Genomic DNA, 21153 nt, shown 5'->3' on the forward strand with positions numbered 1-21153 from the left:
GCCTTATCATTTGTTTACCCATGTGCCATGGCAACGCGATTGCTACCTGCTGTAGTACTCTTATTGGCTGAATCGTTGAGAACGTTTTAGACTCGATCAATATAAGGTCACGGGGAAACAAAGCTCTGTTTGTATATTTTATTTACGTGACCATATTTTTGTTATATGTTTAAAAAAAAAGAATCAGTTCTCTTGTTTTGGGAATAATTTCTCGTCGTTCTCCTTCGGGATTCGTTCGTTCTGACCGAATCGTTCGCGACCGACCCATCTCTAGTAACCAGTACTGACCAGTTACCAGTAGTAACCAGTACTGAACAGTTACCAGTAGACCAGAACTGACCAGTTACCAGTTGACTAGTACAGACCCGTTAACAGTAGAACAGTACTGACCCATCACTAGTAACCAGTACTGACCAGATACCAGTAGACCAGCACTGGCCAGTTACCAGCTGACCAGTTACCAGCAGACCCGTTGCCAGTAGACCAGTACTGACCAGTCACCATTAGACCACTACTGATCAGTGACCAGTACTGACCCGTTACCAGTAGACCCGTACCGACCCATTACCAGTAGACCAGTACTGACCAGTTACCAGTAGAGCAGTACTGGCCAGTAACCAGTAAACCAGTAGACCATTACTGACCCATTACCAGTAGACCAGTTATGACCAGTTAACAGTAGATCAGTACTGAACAGTTACCAGTAGACCAGTACTGACCTGTTACCAGTAGACCAGTACTGACCAGTTACCAGTAGGCCAGAACTGAACTGTACTGTAGACTAGTACTGACCAGCTACTAGTACTGTAGACCAGTACTGTTTATCTCATGGTTTCCTAGGTTCCCAGTAGCAAGTGCTGTTGGTTTCCTAGCTTACCAGTAGTGAGTACTGTTGGTTTTCTAGGTTACCAGTAGTGAGTACTGCTGGTTTCCTAGGTTACCAGTAGCGAGTATTGTTGGTTTCCTAGGTTACCAGTACTGTTTATCCTTTGGTTTCCTATGTTACCAGTAGTGAGCACTGTTGGTTTCCTAGGTTACCAGTAGTGAGGACTGTTGATTTCCTAGGTTACCAGTAGTGAGTACTGTTGGTCTCCTAGGTTACCAGTTGTGAGTACTGCCGGTTTCCTAGGTTACCAGTAGTGAGTATGTTAGAAGATGTCCCCTTTACACATAAGATGACTACAGAATTGATAACTCATCTACACAATAGTTTCTATAGTTAAAGAGTACTGTCAGTTTCCTAGGTTACCCGTAGTTAGTACTTTCAGTTTCCTAGGTTACCAGTAGTGAGTAGTGAAGGTTTCCTAGGTTACCAGTAATGAGTATTGTTTGTTTCCTAGGTTACCAGTAGTGAGAACTATTGGTTCCTAGGTTACCCGTGGAGAGTTGGTTTACCAGATTGCCAGTTTAAGTGTATCTGTTGGTTTCCTAGGTTACCCGGACCCGGAGGTGGTGTGGTATAAGGATGATCAGCCAATCAGAGAGACCCGGCACTTCCAAATCGACTACGATGAAGAGGGCAACTGTAGCCTGGTCATATCTGAGGTGACATCCCATAATATAATCCTGGTTAAAATTGGTAGATTATATTTATTTATTTCATTGTTATATTGATTGAGGTTTAGTATCTCTATTATTACTATAGATAGCTATGAGGAACATGGGATTCTTTGTAGGTAGACAGAAAGACAGACAGGTAAGGTATCTATCTCTGCAGACAGGCAGACAGACAGGTGTATGTGTGTGAGGGTGTAGACAGACAGGTAAAGGTGTGTGTGTGTGTGTGTGTGTGTGTGTGTGTGTGTGTGTGTGTGTATGTGTGTGTGTGTGTGTGTGTGTGTGTGTGTGTGTGTGTGTGTGTGTGTGTGTGTGCAGGTGTCTGGGGATGATGATGCTAAGTACACGGTGAAGGCGGTCAACAGTCTGGGAGAAGCCACCTGCACCGCAGAGCTCCTGGTGGAGGTGATGGCTGGAGAGGAAGAGGAGGAGGAGGAGGAGTAAACTATGGAACCGTCAGGGGAGGAAGGTGTGCTGGTCAGGTCTGATCTTCCCATGTCTCTCCTGAGGGATCAGTCCAGACCTGAACCACAACCGGAATCACAGACCCACTCACCCGGCTCAAATCCACCCACCACCCAGCTCTACAACAAGGGAACTGGGGTCGGCTTAGCTCAGGAGGTAGAGCAGCCTTGTAACCAAAAGGTCACTAGTTCAATTCCCAGCTCCTCCTAGCTGAGTGTTGATGTGTCCCTGAGCGAGTCACTTAACCCTAACTGCTCCTGACGAGCTGGCTGTCACCTTGCATGGTTGACTCTGCCGTCGGTGTGTCAATGTGTGTATGTGTCGCTTTGGATAAAAGCGCCTGCTAAATGCCCTAATTGTAATTGTAACTGGGTTGCGGGCTATTTGAGCCAGGTATGGTCACACCTGGGCCTACAGGTGTGTCAACACGTGTGTCTACAGGTGTGCCTACAAGTGTGTCAAGAGGTTTACCTAAAAGTGTGTCTACAAGTGTTCCTACGGGTGTTTGCCTACAGGTGTGACCACATGTGTGACTACAGGTGTGACTACTGGTGTTTGTGTTCCTAGTGTGAGGCCAGTGTCCTACATCCCAAAGGTAACCATTTATTGATCCTTCCCACTTAGCGAACTAGGTCCGTTAGATATATTTGAATAATGGCTGACTGATTTATCCACACCTCTCAAATGAATGGCGCTGTCACTTAGCTCAAATTAAAGTTTCACTATCTGGCACATCATTATTCACTACTGGTAATAGCATTTCAAGCTTTTATAAGTGGCTGGTGGCTGGTTTCAGTCCCCGCCACACTATCCAAGTTGTGCCAGATAGTCTCAACTCTGCAGGGGGCAGCAAAACCACGTTTCTTGAGATACTCGACGAGACTAGACTACACGACAATCAGAGCCAACCTCAGCCCGTTCACCCCCCCCCCACACACACACACTCCTCCCCCAGAGGCAGACTCATCATGGGCAGGTTTTGTGGCCTTGTGGGTAGTGACCTTTGGCACAAAGCAAATGGTTTATAATATCACCTTAAAATCAAATGTAGAAATGAATGAGGATTGTTTATGAATAACGGGTCTTGCGTTTGACTATCACAAGGATAACAGTGACGAAAAAGGTCTTCGATGTTTCACTGCTCAGAGCCATAGCTCTTCAGGACTTGTTTCTCAGCTTACCACTTTGTCTCTCATCTTCTGACCCGTTGACTATGTTTTTATACAGTCATGGAGTTAGTTATTGCCAAGTTATTAACCTTGAGCTATAACTTTAAGCATCGTAAGGGGGTGAGAACGTTTAGCGCTAGGGTTTGAGTTGGGTAGCAACCGTCCGACCCTTAAAAGGAGATTATGGGCTGTCCTCTGCCTACCACACACTAGTCAGCCAAACTACACTTCCCCATGTGGTTATCAGTGCCTACTTGGTTAGAGTTACTAAGTTTAATACATATACAGCTAGCTACAAGCTCAGCAGCAAGCCTGCAGAAAGGAGTTTACCAAAAGGACCATTTTGGATCGCCATGGAGATTCCCCTGGTCTTTAGTGCGTGTCTGATCCTACCTGACGTTTTCTGGGCAAAACTCTTAGAAAGTAGATGTGCTTAAGTTATACTTCATTATTTAATGATTCTACCACAAGAGATTCAAACAAGCACATTCCTTCCTAAGGAGTCCGGCCGTTGAAGTTTAAAAATAAAACCCAGCAACCACCCAGGTTGATCGAACCTTTGGAAGTTCTCTAGATTACAGAACTATAGCACAGACTAACTCAAGAGCTGTGTATGGTGAGCTGAAGTCATCCGATGTGCCTGAGGTATGACATCGTCCATGTGTCCCAGTAATGCCTTATGAGATCCCCATGGTAACGCCACATTCCAGCGTAGCGTGGGCTCTGAACTTTATTTAAATGCTTTGAGTTCTGGTTTAGATCCGTTTGGAATGTCACAGGTGTTCTTGGTGTGATCGTATTACTCACTTTGGTTGACACAGACTGTTCAATTGATGTTATAAAGAAGGATTTATTTTTTTGACTTATTTAAGCACAGATTTATGATATGATATTATCTGCTAATTGTCACTCTGAGGTTCTGTTTGTTCCTGATGTATGTAGCCCGTGTTTTCATCTGGCTTATAGGAGAGCACCGTTGCTGTACTTATTCAGTTACTTAATAAACGTATTGTCACAAAACCAACATCCCTGGTCCTCCTCTTGTTTAGAAGATCCTCCAGAAGGAGTTTTTACTCTCACCAAAGATGGAAAACAATGTTTGGGGACCTGAACTCCATGAAAGCATCAAGTGTAATATTATCTTTATCCAACTACACTGTTGACCTAACTCTGTTATCGTATTAGCTTTACAAATCATCACTAATGAGTTCCCAGGGAACCACTGTCCTCTCACTTCTCATTAGGACCCCCTGTCTACTGACCACACAACCAGTGTACGTCAATGATGGGGGCTGCAGTAAACAGGAGGTCATTAGGCCGCTCCCTCCCCTCAAGGGACTGCTGCCCCCAGAGGACACTCATAGGGAACAAACAGCGTCTTATTGCCTCCATGACAGCAGGCCATGGCTATATTTAGCAGACTGCGGCTTTGGACTATTCCAAACCGTCTAATCTAACCAACAATATTTTTTTCATGCAATGCAATTTAAATCAATAATCTTGTTTGTTGTTTTCTTAAGTTAGTAGCCGTTTGATAAGGTGGATCCTGTACAGCAAGCTTCGCATTATCGCAGAATAAACTTCTTTCAGGTTATTCAAGGGGATATTTCACGATAATGACGGCTTGTTGTAAATTATCTGTCACTTGTTTCAAGTATTTTAATTCTGAATAGCAAACCACTGCTATGAATAACAGGCCATTGCTATGGAAACAGTTCCAACCTTAGAATCTAACTGCCTAATCTTTTTAGAGAAAACAATACAATTATTGTGAAACCACTGTAAGAATTGTTTCTTGTTATTTTTTGTGTAAGACAGTTAGCTGTAAGCTGACAATAAGCTGGATAATATACTGTGAGCTGGTCGTTGTTACAAAATAAACGAATAATTCCTTAAGGCAAAAACATTTAAATCAACGCACCATTCGGATGACCAGGAGAACAAACAATGAAAATGCCCTACAATTACAATTACAATTTTGTGACTGGTAAACCTTTACAACTTATCTTAGTTAAATTCCCACCTTTGTAATGAAGTACTATTTTTTACGGGACTGTCCACGTTTCTACAGACAGTAAGAAGGCATAGAGCTATGTATGTAAGATGCTTCCACTATAATCTACAGAACCTTGTAGTAACGACGTAGCCGAGCGTAACTGTTGGATTTTCTCATTTTCTAATTCTCCTTAATATCTCTTCATGACGTTTTCCATTAAGGTCAAGGGAGGTGGTTAAAAAGAAACAGAGGACATCAGTGTATGTAATATTTGACCTGAGTCTTGGTGTCTTGATTCTAGTAGGCGCCACCTGACCTTGAACAGGTCAAACGTCCCCGTTGAACAAGGGTTCCTCCAGATATCAGACATCACATTTGTATTGTACTTTCTGCATGGTTGACATTAGAATTATTGATTTTATTTGGACTCTCTGCCCCAAGCTTTCGCTACTAATTACAGTGGTAAGAATACGTTTATGCACCCATGCTGACTAAAAAGAGTAATAAAAATATAGTCTTTTGGAAATTGATCTTTATTTGAATTATTTATTTAAATTTAATTAAACAAATGAGGAAAAATCCAACCTTTTAGGCCACACATTTTCTTTGTGAATGAATAATGTATCGTAAATAAACAAATGTTCTTCATTAAAATACAGGGTACATAAGTATAGGAACCCGAGGCAGGCATAGAGGCAGGCAGATATTTTTAAAGGCCATTTATTTCATGGAACCAGGATACTATGCATCCTGTAAAGTGACCTAAGCCTTTGGAATTAAAATAGCCCCACATCCTCACCCCTTACCCTTCACCATACCTAGAGATCGGCATGGATATCAGTTAGCCTTATGCACCCTGTATTTTAATTTTAACATTTATTTATTTACGGTACATTATTCATTCACAAAGAACATTGGTGGCCTAAAAGGTTGGATTTTTCATCATTTGTGTGATTAAGGCATTAAAGGAGACATATTTAGGTGTTTTCCCAACAAGTAAACATAGTATTTGAGTTCCAGAAAACATGTTTTTGAAGCTGTTTGCTGGAAATAGCTTTTAGGAAAAAAAATATTGTCTACCGCTATTCCGCTCTGTTTCAGTCCCTTCAGGGGCCCGTTTCAGAAAGCAGGTTCAACAAACTCGAAGTTAAAACCTTAACTCTAGGTTGACCAACTCTGAGCTGTAAAACTCTGAATTTTCGGTTTCAGAACAGGTGATAACGCTTAGTTCAATCAACTCTGAGTCAAGGTTACTCGTGCATGAGGATATAAAAAGCCCTCATCAATGGAACACAGATAACATGATTCACCATGGCAACAAGTACTAACAAGCTTCGATCCTCCTACTTCTCCCCAGCGGAGTTGCAAATCTTAATGACTGCATATGCAGAAAGCGAGCATATCTTTTTACTAAAAAGCAATACTATGGCAGCAGCCAAAAAGCGGGAACTCGCTTTGAAAAAAAATAGCTGACCGAGTCAGAGTATTTCAGAAAAAGAAAATGTTTTCTCTTGAATGTTCCACTTATTCAACAATTATATTCCATATGTGTGTTTGTGCGCACAGGTGCAACCCAACAGGCCCCAAACGGACTTGGCTGCAACTAAAAATGAAATATAAAAATGTAGTTAAAACAGATAAGGTATAATTTAAGTACAAGCAATTGTGATGTTGTTTAGCCTGCCCTCATTAAACAGCATTTTGTGGCTGCATTCAATATGTGATAGATATATTTAAGTAATTAGGGAAATCTGCTAAACAAAGAAAAATCCCAACACTGCCAGTATTTAATATTGTCTATATGAAAGCAACACCTAAATGCCTTTTATACATACAAGTCTCCAAATTTGTGTTTTCTGGTTATCTTAAATTTTGACCTCCATTATAGCCAACAGAAAAAAGGCAGAGTCAGTTAGAAATGATTGAAGCATATCATGTCTCTAACAGCTCTTCCATCTCGTGCATCAGCAGGGGGGTCAGGATTATTATCTGGATCATTGGGGGAAAGAGTAGGACATTGTTCTCCTCTAATAGTGGCAATGTTGTGGAGAACCAAACATGCCACTATAATGTCACAAGCCCTTTCCGGGGTGACCCTGAGCCTACGAAGGCACTGGAACCGGGCCTTGAGTATGCCGATGGTCATCTCCACTCTGGCTCGTGTCCTGCAGTGAGCCAAGTTGTAGTGTTGCTGTGGGCAAGGGTCAGGGTCAGGGTAAGGGGTCAGCAGATAGCGCTGGCAGGGGTACCCTCTGTCTCCGAGTAGATAACCATCAAACTCCCCTATGATAATACAAGATACACTTTATTGTTTCAGTTGTAATAGGAGGAAACAAAATATTGATCATAGGATATAACTATATACTGGATATATAAACTATATATATAAACTCACCACGGGCCAATCTGGCACTCAGTGTAGACTCACGAAACATTCGTGAGTCATACACAGACCCAGGCCACTTCGCTTCCACATTATTTATCATGTGGGCTGCGTCACATATGATCTTCACAGTGGAGAACAGTAATTAGCTGTATAGTGAAGCATATTTCATTTGGAATGTTAAAGGCTACTATTTAGGCCTACCTGTACATTAATGCTGTGGACAGATTTCCTATTCACATAATCTCCTTCATTTATTGAAGGAGCTATGATAGGAATGTGAGTGCCATCTATGCAGCCAATCACACCTGGAAACCCTAAAATATATCAAATTGACTGATTAGTGCTTCAAGTCTCAAAGCTTTATGACATAAATGAATTACTGCTTAGACTGATACCTGCAATTCTGTGGAACTCTTCTTTGAGAAGTCTGGTGGGTCTGTGACTTGGGAACACTACAAACGTGCATAGTAGCCGTTTCAGTGCAAGTGTCACATTTCGGACAGCCCGACAGACAGTTTCCTTGGACACATGCTCTGCATCACCGACGTTATACAAAAAACTGCCGTTGGCAAAAAAACGAAGTGCAATACAAAGAATTTGCTCGGAACTGAGCGTGTCCACGATGTGTCATGTGAGCGATGTGAGGGCTGAGAATATTGTTTATATAAATTATTGATGATGCAGAGAAACGGAAACGCTCAAACAGGTAGCTACTCATCAGGGAATGATAAAACATCCAAATATCTGCGCCTCGACATCAACTGGCTCTTCAATAAAAGGACACGCCATGTCTGCCACTGCCTTCAGTCTGCAGGCTTCAACTTAAGAGCAGGAGAAACTCGGGGTTAGTTGAAGAAAACCTGCCAGCGAGCAGGTTAGGTTCACGGAGTATGTTGCCAGGGTAACTGACTCAGAGTAAAGCTGAACTGGCTTTGTGAAACTGAAAAACCAGAGTTTCCCTCATCTCAGGGTTAACTAACTCAGAGTTTTCACTAAACCTGCTTTCTGAAACGGGCCCCTGAATGTGCTGTTTCTGGTGTGTGTAGCATTGATGCAAATGAGCTACTGCCCATTGACCAATGAGCTGTCAGACTGAACCACAGCATGGAGGAGAAGGGATTGTTGCCGTTTCCTGACTCCTGGAGCTCTATATCTATATAATATAACAGAATAATAATATTATGTACGGGTATGTATATAATCTATCTAATATCACGGCCAAAAGCTATGTGCGCCTCGGATGATATTATGAATAATAAAGACTGTGTCTGACGTCTCTGGTACTTCCACAAGTAAAGACTCAGAATTGGGAGGAAGGAACTTTGGCATTGACTCTCTGAAGTCCATGAACCGCGACATGGAGAGGAAAAGGATTGTACTCCGGGAGCTGAGCTTCCGGACTGCCTCCGAGCTCCCCGCGCCGGAGCTGCCGGCCGCCATCGAAGCCGTCCGGCCGCAGTCTGGCAGCTCGGGCGGTGTACTCCGGAAGCTGAACTGGCGCCGAAGCTAGGTGGCAGCTCCAGCAGACTAGCAGCTCCGGCGGACGAGTAGCTCCGGCTGGGGTAGCTCGGCGGCAGTCCCTACATCCCTTTCTACTCCATATCTCCTCCTCCCGACTTCCCTTCGGCGGCCGCTCCGGCGGGGTGAGCTCGGCGCCAGAGAAAGGGATTGTACTCCCGGAGCTTAGCTGCAGGGCTAGCGCCGAGTTCCCCCCGCCGGAGCTGCTCTTCCGCTGGTCCACAAAATCTTAGCGATGCTGTGATTGGAGGGGAGTGGGGAAGTGGGAGGTAATATTCAAATGTGCCCCCTTCTTACGTAGGAGGGGGCGCCGAAACTGATTCGCTTGTTTGGTAGCTGGAGGCGGGCTGCTTCCAGAAATGCGGATCTCACTCAAAAGATCATGTAAAGACTTATTTCGAAGTTTGTATGCGTGTGGGAGCACTATCTACCCACAACAACACTCCAAATCCCAGGAAAAGTGCTGTTTTCATAATATGTCTCCTTTAAGATCGATTTCCAAAAGATGATTTTTTATTCCTCTTTTAGTCAACTTAAGTATGGGTGCATGAACTTATTCTTACCAATTTATCTCTTCTTTGCACTTCAGTGTATTGCCATCCAGTCAGACTGTCATGATCTGTCTTTGTCCGTGTTGTGAAGTGTTCATTCTACCCTTGTCCACCAGATGTCCCTAAACTTTCCCCCACATCTCCAGCCTGCAATCCCCTCATTCCCCTCACCTGAGGGTCCTTGTCCATATTCTGACCTGCACCTCATTCCCTGATCACTCCCCAGTTTATTTCACCTCCTTTGTTCCTGGTCGGTTCTCTGTTTTTGGTCATGTCCTTTATTCCTTGGGGTTCCCCAGTTGTCGTGTTATTCTGCCTGTACAGGAACAGAGATGTTGAGTTGTCTTATTAAATACCTTTAGTTTCATCCTAAGTTGTCTTTGTGGAACTCTCTTGTTCCCACCACCACCCTGACAGAGGACTCAGTGGCTGTTAAAGGGGACCGTCCCTGTCATGTGTTTTGTTTTACTGTTTTATGTACTAAAGAAAGAGAGAGAGAGCAAAATAGTCCACCATGCAGCAGGACGGGCTGGTTGTTGTATCCTGCCAGAGCCCGCTAATAATGGAAACCACACCTCTACATCAGACCACCTTTAAAGGGGTGATATCATGCTTTTTCAACTTTTCCCTTTGCTTTACTGTTATTTGACGTAGGTTTACATGATTTACCTCTGCTAAGCTAGCTTCTGCCAACAATCTAATTCCGGGCCAGGGGGAGTACTCCCACCCACCGAGAACGCCCCACAATAAGTGTGTGAAACGGCTCGTTTGAGGTCAAACTTTACTTACGTAAAGTTGTGGGCGGTGCTGAAGTGCAGAAGTCCCACCTCTTGGCTACCTGCAAGTTCACAACCTCTCGGGGGTGTGAATTTGCCGACGCACGCGCAAAGCGTTGGACTAATCACGGCAGCTGGTCTACTCGGAAGGGGGGCCTTAAAGTGGAATGATACAATACAGACTGTTTTTGAAAGACTCTGAAATGGTTTTCAGAATTGAACAGTGTGAGAATAGTACGGGGTATTTCTAACATATGGCTATTCGCTGTAATTTACTCCTGGAGAATGACTAATCCATTAATAAAAAAAAAGCAAGATTACTAATTATAAATTATAAAAGAGTATTTACAGTTTTTTTCAATTGCTTGAACACGTTTTGCAAAATTTGGCTCATTGTGTCAAAACTCAACACACAAGCAAATAAGACAACAACACTGGGAAATAAACCATTCACATCTATGTCAAATTGAAACTCGGCTATCGAAACCTAACAATTCTTTGTGAAAATGGCACTCTGATGTCAAAATGAAACACACTTGCATCGTATGAATACACTTTCAGATCAGCAGCAACACACTGGTCTACTTTATATAAAACACTGCAGTCTTTCATGTTCACTGTTTTTATTCAGTTCACAGAGGGCACGTTTTCACCACAACCAAAAGAAATACTAAATACTGTACATTGCAGTACTGTACATTACAGTGCAGTAAATACAGTTTGAGCAAAAATAAATAAATAAACCCTACTGTACTGTGAACACAGAAAAACATGGCAATTGTGCATGGGTGGGCTTATGGATCCTGCCGTCTGTTGGGGTCTGGCCATAGGATCTCATCAACATCACAAGCAATATTTTCTTCCGCTAAGCATCGGGGAAAATATTGCCTTGTGTGCCGAATCCATCCATGGATTGACCCCATGTTGATGTCTCCGCAGGCCTGTTCCATTGCCTGCAGAAGAGGCATGCGAGCATGAGGTTGGCGGTCATATACGCACCATCTCCAAGCCGAAAATAATTCTTCTATGGGGTTTAGAAATGGTGTGTAAGGGGGCAAGTAGAGGACTTCAAATTGAGGATGGTTGGTGAACCAGTTGCGGACAAGAGCAGTCCGATGGAAACTAACATTATCCCAGACAACAACAAACCTGGGCTGCTCTGGTCTGTCCTGTACAGCTGCATCGTGAAGTGCATCCAGAAATGTTAGTATATGTTCCGTATTGAAGGGACCTAGTTTTGTTTGATGGTGCAGTAGCCCTTGAAGGCTTATGGCAGCACACAATGAAATATTTCCCCCGCACTGCCCCGGGACTTGCACGATTGCCCTTTGGCCAATTATGTTACGACCCCGTCGTCTTGTTTTGCTGAGGTTGAATCCAGCCTCATCAATGTAAATAAATTCATGAGGCTGTGCAGCTCCATCCATCTCCAAGATGCGCTGTAACAAAACAAAATACATGCAATACATATTTTAGATGGCATTACTCAAAACACTCAACTACAGTACTACACATACAGAACCCCCACCCCATCGAACAGGTACCTGGTACCTCTCTGAATGTATCTATGTGGTACTGATCCAATGGCACATATTCAGCTGTAACTGGATGACACCAATACTGTATTGTAAATGTGAAGGACTGTAACACTTACCTGTACATATTCACGTCGAAGTCCTTTGACCCTGACACTGTTTCTCTCAAATGGGACCCTGTACAATTGCTTCATGGTAATTTGGTGCTTTACCAAGATGCGTCTGATAGTGGCAATGCTCACTCGCTCTATGTTATTGAACATTTCTCTATCTGCAAGTATTTGTTCCTTTAGCTGGTTGAGACGGATTGCATTGTTTGCTCTGACCAGGTCCACAATGGCAAGTTCCTGCTGTTGGGTGAACAGGCGTTGGCGTCCGCCCCCAGAATGTCTTCTAGTCATTCTATAGAAAAAAGCAACCACGAAATGTTACTGTATTGGATTGCTTATTTTTTACAGTACTGTATATACCATAGAAATTACTGAAACATCTCAATGTAGGTTATCACAAAACTACCACTTTCGTTCAAAAAGGAGCATTAGCCACCCTGCAATACAGTACATGTGATACATATGGTACAGTACTGCAAATACTCTAGATACAGTCTGAGTAGAGTAGAAAGTAGAGAGTTGAAGACATACCTGTTTTCCAGTCGGAATGTCCTTATTATGGATGAAACTGTGAAACGGCTTAGATGAGGGTGGACTCTCTGCCCAGCTTCCCTCATTAGTCAGGCCATGGTTGATGACATGGTCCACCAAAGTTGCTCTTATATCATCTGAAATAATGTTCCGTGCACGGCCTCTTCCACCACGTCCTCCTCTTCCTCCTCTTCCTCTGCCTCTTGCTCTTGCTGCATCCATGCTTGCAAAGTTCTCAAAATGGCTTAACTGAGGCCTTTTTGTAGGTGGCTGATTGGTGTTCAGTTTTGGAAGAAAGTGTTTTCAGGTGTGTAAGTAAGTATTCTCAATTAACCAATGTGTTTAGGATTTTGAATAGATGTGTTTTCCCAATGGTACAATGAGACGTCATTTTTTGAATTAAGTGTCTTATGTATGAAATACTGTGTAGTGTGCAGGAGCAAGTGTGTTGCAGAAAGGAGCAAGTGTGTTGCACAATTGCAACTAAAGTGCAAAGCAGCGCTTTTGTTTAAGGAATGGTTACATGTGTTTAAGGTATAGAAACAAAAACTTCAAGTTGTGTTGCTTTGGTCTAAGCATGTGTCGATAGTGTTCAAGCAATTGAAAAAAACTGTATACTAAGGCAAGACCTCAAACACATTTTACACAGTAATAATATGGTTTCTATCATCGTAAAGACTGCAGAGTGCTGTCAGAAGCACATATCGTACATATAGTACATCGTAGTACGATAGTAGTAGTATAATGGAGTAATATGTTGGGTTGTTTATCTGTTCAGATGTGTGACTCTTGATTGATTGAGAGAGGCCCTCAGAGGGCTAGTGTACAGGGTCCAGGGTTTGATCTGAAATTGATTGAATACTGGGGCTGATTGTTTAAAGGGGTGATATCATGCCACCAGGTGTGAGTTTGATTAGCCGTTACAAGCCGTTTGAAAATATGCCTTTACCTTTGACCTAGTGCCACCTAGGTGTGTGAAAAGAAAGATTCTGCATATTGTCTATAAAATAACTATGCCAAATGCAGAATTGTTCGCCATTAATCCAAATAGAATGATGATGATTTATAAATGCATAAGCAACGTCCATCCTGCCTCATTCTATCATTTAGGGAATTCACTTTAAATACACCCTATGTAAGTTTGCATGTATGTATGTATTGCATGTTTTCAACCACTGAGAGGTAGCTGCTGTAGCGCGAACACAAGCGACCGGGGTTCAAATTCGCCGGTCTATCATCATGCATTTTACCCCATGCCTGCACGGCCTTGAAAATATGGGTTCAAGTTCGAAATAAGCACAAAAATATAATTCCATAAGCTTTAGTGAATAAGTATTCCATATGCATGAGAATTGGGACTTTTTAAGCTTCACATAAATTTGTGTCACTTGGGAGTCGAACCCCCCGCGCAGAAATTCAAGACTGACGCGCTACCTCCACTCTAGTATGGCAAGCCATCCCCGCCAGAAAACGGCATCATTTAGACGCATATCACCTTCATTACGCCGGAAAAAACGCCGGAAAATGTAGAAAAACGCCGTATTTTACGCCGTCATGCGTAAAAAAGCCCCGCTTTTTAGGCCACAATTAATCCTTTCAAGAGCGTGCGTAAAATACGGCGCTTTTGTGCACATCACAACGCTGTAAAATACGGCGTCTCTCTAGTATGCTAATAATCTCTGCCCTTCTTTTCTCTCAGCCAATGCATTTGAAGTGTTTGCGCCCAATTTGAGGAGTTCTCCTCTCATTTGTTGTTAGTTGTAGCGTCATATCGATATATATTAGTAAATCCAGTTCCTACAGTGTGGTCACCGTGGCCGTGGCCCAATCGATAGAGACGCTTGCTCTGTAGGCAAGAGGTTGTTTAAAAATAAATAATAATAATACATAGACGTTTCAAACGTTCCATCGAGTCTCTCGCATTCTACAATGGGCAGCTTTATTGTTTCCCATGGGAGCCGGCAAAACTAGATTTCTTCTTCGAAGGTTGTGCTCCACACAGAACCTCCTCACCATCATAACGGAGTACTTCGGGGCACCAGAATGCTTTAGAGCGGTACTGATCGCGTCGTGTCTTTCCAGTGTCAAATAGTTCACGAAAAAAATCACCATAAGGTTCAAGTGCGGCCATAACTAAGGCTAAATATAATTAGACAGTCTATTGTTGGTTTAGGTGGTTGGCTCTTTTTTCTTCGCTGCGTTCTGCCTTCTGGTGTAGCCTATAACTATAAATGTATCTATTTTTGTAGACCCTATTTGTTTTTCTGTTTCGGGTTTTAAAAACCAACACACAAACACAAAATCAAATGCCGTTTATTTGTTTATTCCTTTAGCCCTTTTTCAGTCTCGAAACCAAATCAGAAAAACCAAAAAACGATCCTGTTAATTGTTTTTTCTGATTTTGTTATAAATCGGAATATTCAAAGAACGAACCATACCCGGATTCTCCTACCTCATCACATTACTGACACACACAATGTGTGGCAGTAAAGTGACAGGATCATTCCATAGACAAAAATCTTACCATCTAACTAATTTAATTTAGGAGGATAGTCATTGCACAGATGTAAGTTAACCAAGTATTCTCATTATAGCCTAGTTATATCCTAGTTTTGCATATTTATACATTGCATCCTATTTTCATATTTCATGTGTGTGAAAAGGTAGCCCTCCTTTTCACGAACATGAGCACCTGGGATTTAATCATTGCCTGATTGGGATGCAGTAACATGACTGGTTGTAAAGGGGGGGGGACGTTATTTTTCTATGTTTAATTATTGTGCTATGTTGCATTTTTGCAACAGTGAACTTTATGATCAAGATGCAAACTGTGAAGATATGCAATGAAGTGTCTGGTTGATTATGATTTCGTTATAAAATATAAATGTATTGTGGTACTTGGGTCGGTGAACCCCCATGGCAGTTGGTATCTACCATTTTGTGTAATTGGTTGGCTTTATTTAAGCCCGGTATTTTCTACGTTCAAGGTTGGTGGAGGATAGAGAGACCGCTTGCTGTGAGGCTGGTTAATGTTCAGGTTAATGGAACTTTGCTTGTTTGTTTTGTTTATCAAGTATTTTGTTTGGCTTTGCCATTTCACTTTTCAAGCGTGGAAAATAAATCACAGTTTTTCAACTAATTTATGCTGCTGGCTAAATTTTTGCGGCCTACTCAAAGACCTTCATTGCGTCCTAAACCGCTACGTCCCGAAGTGGAAGTGAGTCGGGAGGCTCATTTTCACATGTGGTGGCAGTGGTGGGATCGTGGCGCCCCCTGGAGCAGTGAAGAGGAAGCCGACGAGACGGGCTCTGATTCGACGAGCGATGCCAGTCAGACGGCGCGCACTGGATGACCTAGTCCAGCCGGGTGAGCAGGAAGAAGGAGCTGTGGGAGGTGAGCCAGAGGAGGATGCTGGCACAGGAAGAGACCCCGGGTTGCTGGACCTATCATCTCTGTATAGCCTCCTACAGAAGACCCTGCAGACCCAGGAGCGTGAGGCGTTCAAGCAAGAGCAGAGGTGGCAGAGTGTCCAAATGCAGCTCAACAACGTTCATGATGAGCTGGGGCGGGACCGGAGAAGCGGTGATGGGGCTGGAGCGGGCCCTGCAGCGCTAGCAGCACCACCAGCCAGGCTGCCTGCAGCGCCACCAGCCAGGCCGCCTGCAGCGCCACCCGCCGAGCCGCCTGCAGCACCATCCGACGAGCCGCCGGCAGCTCCACTGCACCCAGCAGCACCGTCCCCAGTATCCTGGACCAGGGCAGCCGTGCCCAAATTGGCCGAAGGGGATGATGTGGAGCAGTACCTGACCACGTTCGAGAGGCTGGCTACAGCCTACAGATGGCCTCCAGCTGACTGGGCTGTCTTCCTTGTGCCCTATCTGACGGGCAGAGCGCGGTCCGCATATGTGGCCATGGATCCATATGATGCGATGGACTACTTCCAGGTCAAAGAAGCCATCTTGGCGAAGTATGCAATAAATGCCGAAGTCTACCGTCAAAGATTCCGGGATCCAAACATGGAGAGAGGGGAGACCCCGAGAGAGTTCTACAACCGACTTAAGGATTTATTCCACAAATGGATTAAACCGGCTGGCAAGACAGTTGAAGAGATCAAGGAGATCCTCATCTTGGAGCAGTTCATGCGCTCATTGTCCACAGAAGTGCGGGTGTGGGTCAAGGAGCACGACCCGCAAACAGGACACCGAGCCGCAGAGCTGGTCGACACTTTTCTGGCTGCCCGCCTGGGACCAAAGGACTTCCGCGTGCAAGGCTCCAGCAGACCTGTGGTGACGGGTATGTCTGGGGGTTATGGGAGTGGAGCTAGTCCTAGAAATAGCGAGCAGAGTAGGGGCCCAAGCCACAGACAACATCAGCCTCAACCGAACACACCACACTCCACAACACCTCGACCCACAGACACCGCTACAACCCGAACCCTCACCAACCGAGACAGTTTTGTGTGTTACACTTGTGGTAAGCCAGGTCACCTAGCCAGGGATTGCCCAGGGAAGAGAGGTAAATTTGCTGGTGTATGTGTTGTGCCTGAGCTTGGGAAAGAAACTGTGTGTGCTGGTAGAGTGCAGATAATTGACATTACGGTTAATGGCAGACCAGTCAGGGCTCTTCTTGACACTGGCAGCACCCAGACCCTGGTGCGGCCCTTCCTGGTGGGTCAGCCAGACATGCTGAAAGGTGGGCGAGTCAGGGTATGCTGTGTCAATGGTGATGAGCATGAGTATCCCACAGCGGATATATGTGTAAAAGTGCATGACCAAACCTATAGGCTTAAAGCTGGGATAGTTAAAGGGTTGAGCCATTCAGTGGTATTAGGTCAGGATGTCGCAATCTTGCCTGAACTAGTACGGTCTACGCGGCCTGTTAGTATGGTTGCTACGAGAGCTCAGACTAAGAGGGCGTTGGGTGATGAGTCAGACCCCCAGACACTTTTAGATGTCATGCCTTTTAGACAAGAAGAGATTAGTCCACCTGAGATAGTCAGGGAGCCAAAGAGTCGCAGTCAACGCAGACGGGAGAAGCTGTTTGGCACAGTTGAAGCAATGTCTAGGGTAGACGACCAAGCTATTCCTAGCACGGGGGAGGATATATGGGATATCCCGGGTGATCTAAGAGAGCTACAGCAGCAGGATGAGTCCCTTAAAGAGCTGTTTGGGAAGGCTACTGAGGTTGAGGGAGTAAGCACAGGCCTGGCAAAAGCACTTAGTGGGGAGTATTACTTTGTGCGTGGGAGCTTGCTATATCATCAACCTGAGGGTGATAGTACTGAGCAGCTAGTGGTTCCCTGTGGCTTAAGGTCAAGGATCCTGAGTTTAGGACATGATCTTCCGTGGTCTGGTCATCTGGGTAATGTGAAAACCTTGCAGAGGATAGCCAGCAGATTTTATTGGCCAGGCTTGTATACTGATGTACATAAACACTGTCGAACATGCCCTACCTGTCAGCTCTTCAGCAAACACAAGGTTAGACCTTTTCCACTTCAGCCCCTCCCCATCATAGAGGTGCCATTCACCAGGATAGGTATGGACATTGTTGGACCCCTAGAGCGCACACAGACAGGCCACCAATACATATTGGTAATTTGTGATTACGCTACCCGCTACCCTGAAGCCTTTCCCTTACGTAAGGTCACAGCCAGAACGATTGCCCCTGCACTCCTACAGTTATTCTCCAGAGTAGGGATTCCCCAGGAGATTTTAACTGATCAGGGAACAGTTTTCCTCTCCAACACCCTTAAGCAGGTATATAGGCTGCTAGGTATAAAGGGAATTAGGACCACTCCCTACCACCCCCAGACCGATGGCCTGGTTGAGCGGTACAACCAGACACTGAAGGGGATGCTGAGGAAGTTTGTGGCTGCTAATGGCAAGGACTGGGACCGGTGGCTTCCCTACCTGATGTTTGCCTACCGGGAGGTTCCTCAAGCCTCTACAGGGTTCTCGCCTTTCGAACTCCTGTATGGCAGGCAGGTCCGAGGGCCTCTTGATCTCCTCAGAGATGCCTGGGAGTCACCAAAGTCCACCACCACCGACATTCTCACCTACGTCATGGCCATGCGGGAGAAGATGGAGGAGATGTCCAGCCTAGTCCGGGACAACCTTCAGGACGCCCAGGACACCCAGACCCGCTGGTATGACAAGTCAGCAAGGCGGCGGACCTTCCAGCCCGGCCAGAGAGTTCTTCTGCTCCTGCCTACAGAGGAGAACAAGTTGCTGGCCAAATGGCAGGGACCCTACTGCATCAGCAGGAAGTTGGGGCCCACAACCTACGAGCTGGAAATGACTGACAAGAGGAAACAGCGGCAGACGTTCCATGTAAACCTGCTGAAAGAGTGGCACGAGAGGGAGCGGCCGCCCATTCAGCAGCTGCTGGTGCAAGCCGTGAGGGAGGAGGAAGACACCCCGGAGCAGTTCTTCCCAACTGACCGTCCAGCTGGGGAGCTGGATTTTACCCACCTCACCTCACAACAGCAGCGGGAGTTACGGGCCATCATCCCTGATGGTCTGTTCAGTGAACAGCCCGGGAAAACTTCCCTGGCAGAACATCCCATCCGCCTGAAGGACTTCACTCCAGTCCGGCAGCGGATGTACCGGGTCCCGGAGCGTCTGCTACCTGCTCTCCAGGAGGAGCTGCAGGTGATGCAGAGTCTGGGTGTGATTGAGCGGTCCAGTAGTGCCTGGAGTAGCCCTGTGGTCATGGTGCCAAAGAAGGACGGCAGCATGCGTTTTTGCATCGACTTCCGCTGGGTCAATGCTCAGTCGCACTTTGACGCCTACCCCATGCCCAGACTGGAGGACCTCATTGAGAGTGTGGGGAAGGCGCATTTTATCTCCACTCTGGATCTTAGCAAAGGCTACTGGCAGGTGCCTCTGGCTAAGGAGGCCAAACCCTACTCAGCCTTCAGAACACCGCATGGACTGTTCCAGTTTACGGTGATGCCCTTTGGCCTGCATGGGGCGCCAGCCACATTCCAGCGGCTAATGGACCGTGTGCTGGAGGGGACTGGTGCCTTCGCGGGGGCATACCTGGACGACATTGTTGTCTACAGCACCACCTGGGCAGAGCACCTGCAGCATCTTGCTGAGGTGTTCCAGCGCATCCATCAGGCGGGGCTGACTGTCCAGCCCAAGAAGTGTGCCTTCGCTCAGCAGGAGGTGTGCTACCTGGGGCATGTGGTCGGGTGTGGGGTGATCCAGCCTCAGAGGGACAAGATTGAGGCCGTCCGCAACTGTCCACAGCCCCAGACAAAAAAGGATATCCGGTCCTTCTTGGGGTTAGCTGGGTGGTACCGGCGCTTTGTGCCGGACTTTGCCACCAGAGCAGCGCCACTCACGGACCTGACTAGGAAGTCAGGGTCGGTGAATGTTCCGTGGGAGGAGCGACATCAGAAAGCCTTCATGGACATTAAGGAAGCGCTCTGCAGCGGTCCAGTGCTCCAGAGCCCGGACTTTGAAAAGCCATGGACTGTACAGACTGATGCCTCTGGAGTTGGGCTGGGGGCAGTCCTACTTCAGGGGGAGGGAGAACAGCAGCGGCCGGTGGCCTACATCAGCCGTAAGCTGTTTCCCCGAGAGACACGGTACTCAGCCATTGAGCTGGAGTGCCTTGCTGTGAAGTGGGCGTTGGACACTTTTCGTTACGACCTTTTGGGTCGGGACTTTGTGCTAGAAACAGACCATAGAGCCTTGAAATGGCTTGGTACAATGAAGGACACTAATGCGCGCATAACTCGTTGGTTTTTGGCTTTGCAACCTTTTAAGTTTCATGTACAGTATAGGGCGGGTAAGCAAAACATGGTGGCCGATTTCTTGTCTCGCCACCCCAGTGTCGAGCCTCGTGAGGTGGAGGGAAATGTGAAAAGGTAGCCCTCCTTTTCACGAACATGAGCACCTGGGATTTAATCATTGCCTGATTGGGATGCAGTAACATGACTGGTTGTAAAGGGGGGGGGACGTTATTTTTCTATGTTTAATTATTGTGCTATGTTGCATTTTTGCAACAGTGAACTTTATGATCAAGATGCAAACTGTTAAGATATGCAATGAAGTGTCTGGTTGATTATGATTTCGTTATAAAATATAAATGTATTGTGGTACTTGGGTCGGTGAACCCCCATGGCAGTTGGTATCTACCATTTTGTGTAATTGGTTGGCTTTATTTAAGCCCGGTATTTTCTACGTTCAAGGTTGGTGGAGGATAGAGAGACCGCTTGCTGTGAGGCTGGTTAATGTTCAGGTTAATGGAACTTTGCTTGTTTGTTTTGTTTATCAAGTATTTTGTTTGGCTTTGCCATTTCACTTTTCAAGCGTGGAAAATAAATCACAGTTTTTCAACTAATTTATGCTGCTGGCTAAATTTTTGCGGCCTACTCAAAGACCTTCATTGCGTCCTAAACCGCTACGTCCCGAAGTGGAAGTGAGTCGGGAGGCTCATTTTCACAATGTGGCATCTGTATTTTTATGTAGGCTACAGCATCTGTATTTTAAATGTAGCTTATATCTTCTTTTTACATTTTACCTTTTGCTGAGGTGGGCGCTGTATTAG

At 45.3% G+C, this 21153-nt stretch overlaps 4 protein-coding genes across 4 annotated transcripts in view; 2 read left to right on the forward strand and 2 right to left on the reverse strand.

Annotated features, from left to right (window-relative positions):
- The window catches only part of mylkb (myosin light chain kinase b), an 81624-nt gene extending 77409 nt beyond the window's left edge, over positions 1-4215 (forward strand). Inside the window, exons 18-19 of the mRNA XM_060074660.1 lie at positions 1433-1545; positions 1876-4215. Of these exons, the coding sequence (XP_059930643.1) occupies positions 1433-1545; positions 1876-2001 (239 nt within the window). The 3' untranslated portion in view covers positions 2002-4215. The remainder of the gene's footprint in view (positions 1-1432; positions 1546-1875) is intronic.
- Positions 4216-6951: 2736 nt separating this feature from the next.
- Positions 6952-8592, reverse strand: LOC132474666 (putative nuclease HARBI1). Its single transcript, XM_060075490.1, is given in 5 exon segments — positions 6952-7470; positions 7583-7694; positions 7775-7887; positions 7969-8189; positions 8191-8592. Coding segments are annotated over 5 exon segments (936 nt in total). The 5' UTR covers positions 8310-8592; the 3' UTR covers positions 6952-7099.
- A 2444-nt stretch (positions 8593-11036) lies between these two features.
- Positions 11037-13204, reverse strand: LOC132474141 (uncharacterized). The gene is made up of 2 exons (XM_060074690.1): positions 12073-13204; positions 11037-11857 (listed from the first exon to the last, which is right to left on the reverse strand). The coding sequence occupies exons 1-2, from the start codon at positions 12352-12354 to the stop codon at positions 11213-11215; spliced, it is 927 nt and encodes a 308-aa protein (XP_059930673.1). The 5' UTR covers positions 12355-13204; the 3' UTR covers positions 11037-11212.
- Positions 13205-15778: 2574 nt separating this feature from the next.
- Positions 15779-20953, forward strand: LOC132474846 (uncharacterized). Its single transcript, XM_060075732.1, has one exon. It carries the CDS (start codon positions 15918-15920, stop codon positions 20472-20474), a length of 4557 nt encoding a protein of 1518 aa, XP_059931715.1. The 5' UTR covers positions 15779-15917; the 3' UTR covers positions 20475-20953.
- The last annotated feature ends 200 nt before the right edge of the window (positions 20954-21153 follow it).

Source organism: Gadus macrocephalus, chromosome 16 (assembly GCF_031168955.1).
Source record: "Gadus macrocephalus chromosome 16, ASM3116895v1".
NCBI lineage: Eukaryota > Metazoa > Chordata > Actinopteri > Gadiformes > Gadidae > Gadus > Gadus macrocephalus.

Excerpts from the sequence above, each read along its gene's own strand:
- LOC132474141 (XM_060074690.1), bottom strand. The coding sequence starts at position 12,354 with ATGACTAGAAGACATTCTGGGGGCGGACGCCAACGCCTGTTCACCCAA. Across the intron at positions 11,858-12,072 it reads TTCGACGTGAATATGTACAG|CGCATCTTGGAGATGGATGG; the intron begins GTAAGTGTTACA and ends GTTTTGTTACAG.
- LOC132474846 (XM_060075732.1), top strand. The coding sequence starts at position 15,918 with ATGCCAGTCAGACGGCGCGCACTGGATGACCTAGTCCAGCCGGGTGAG.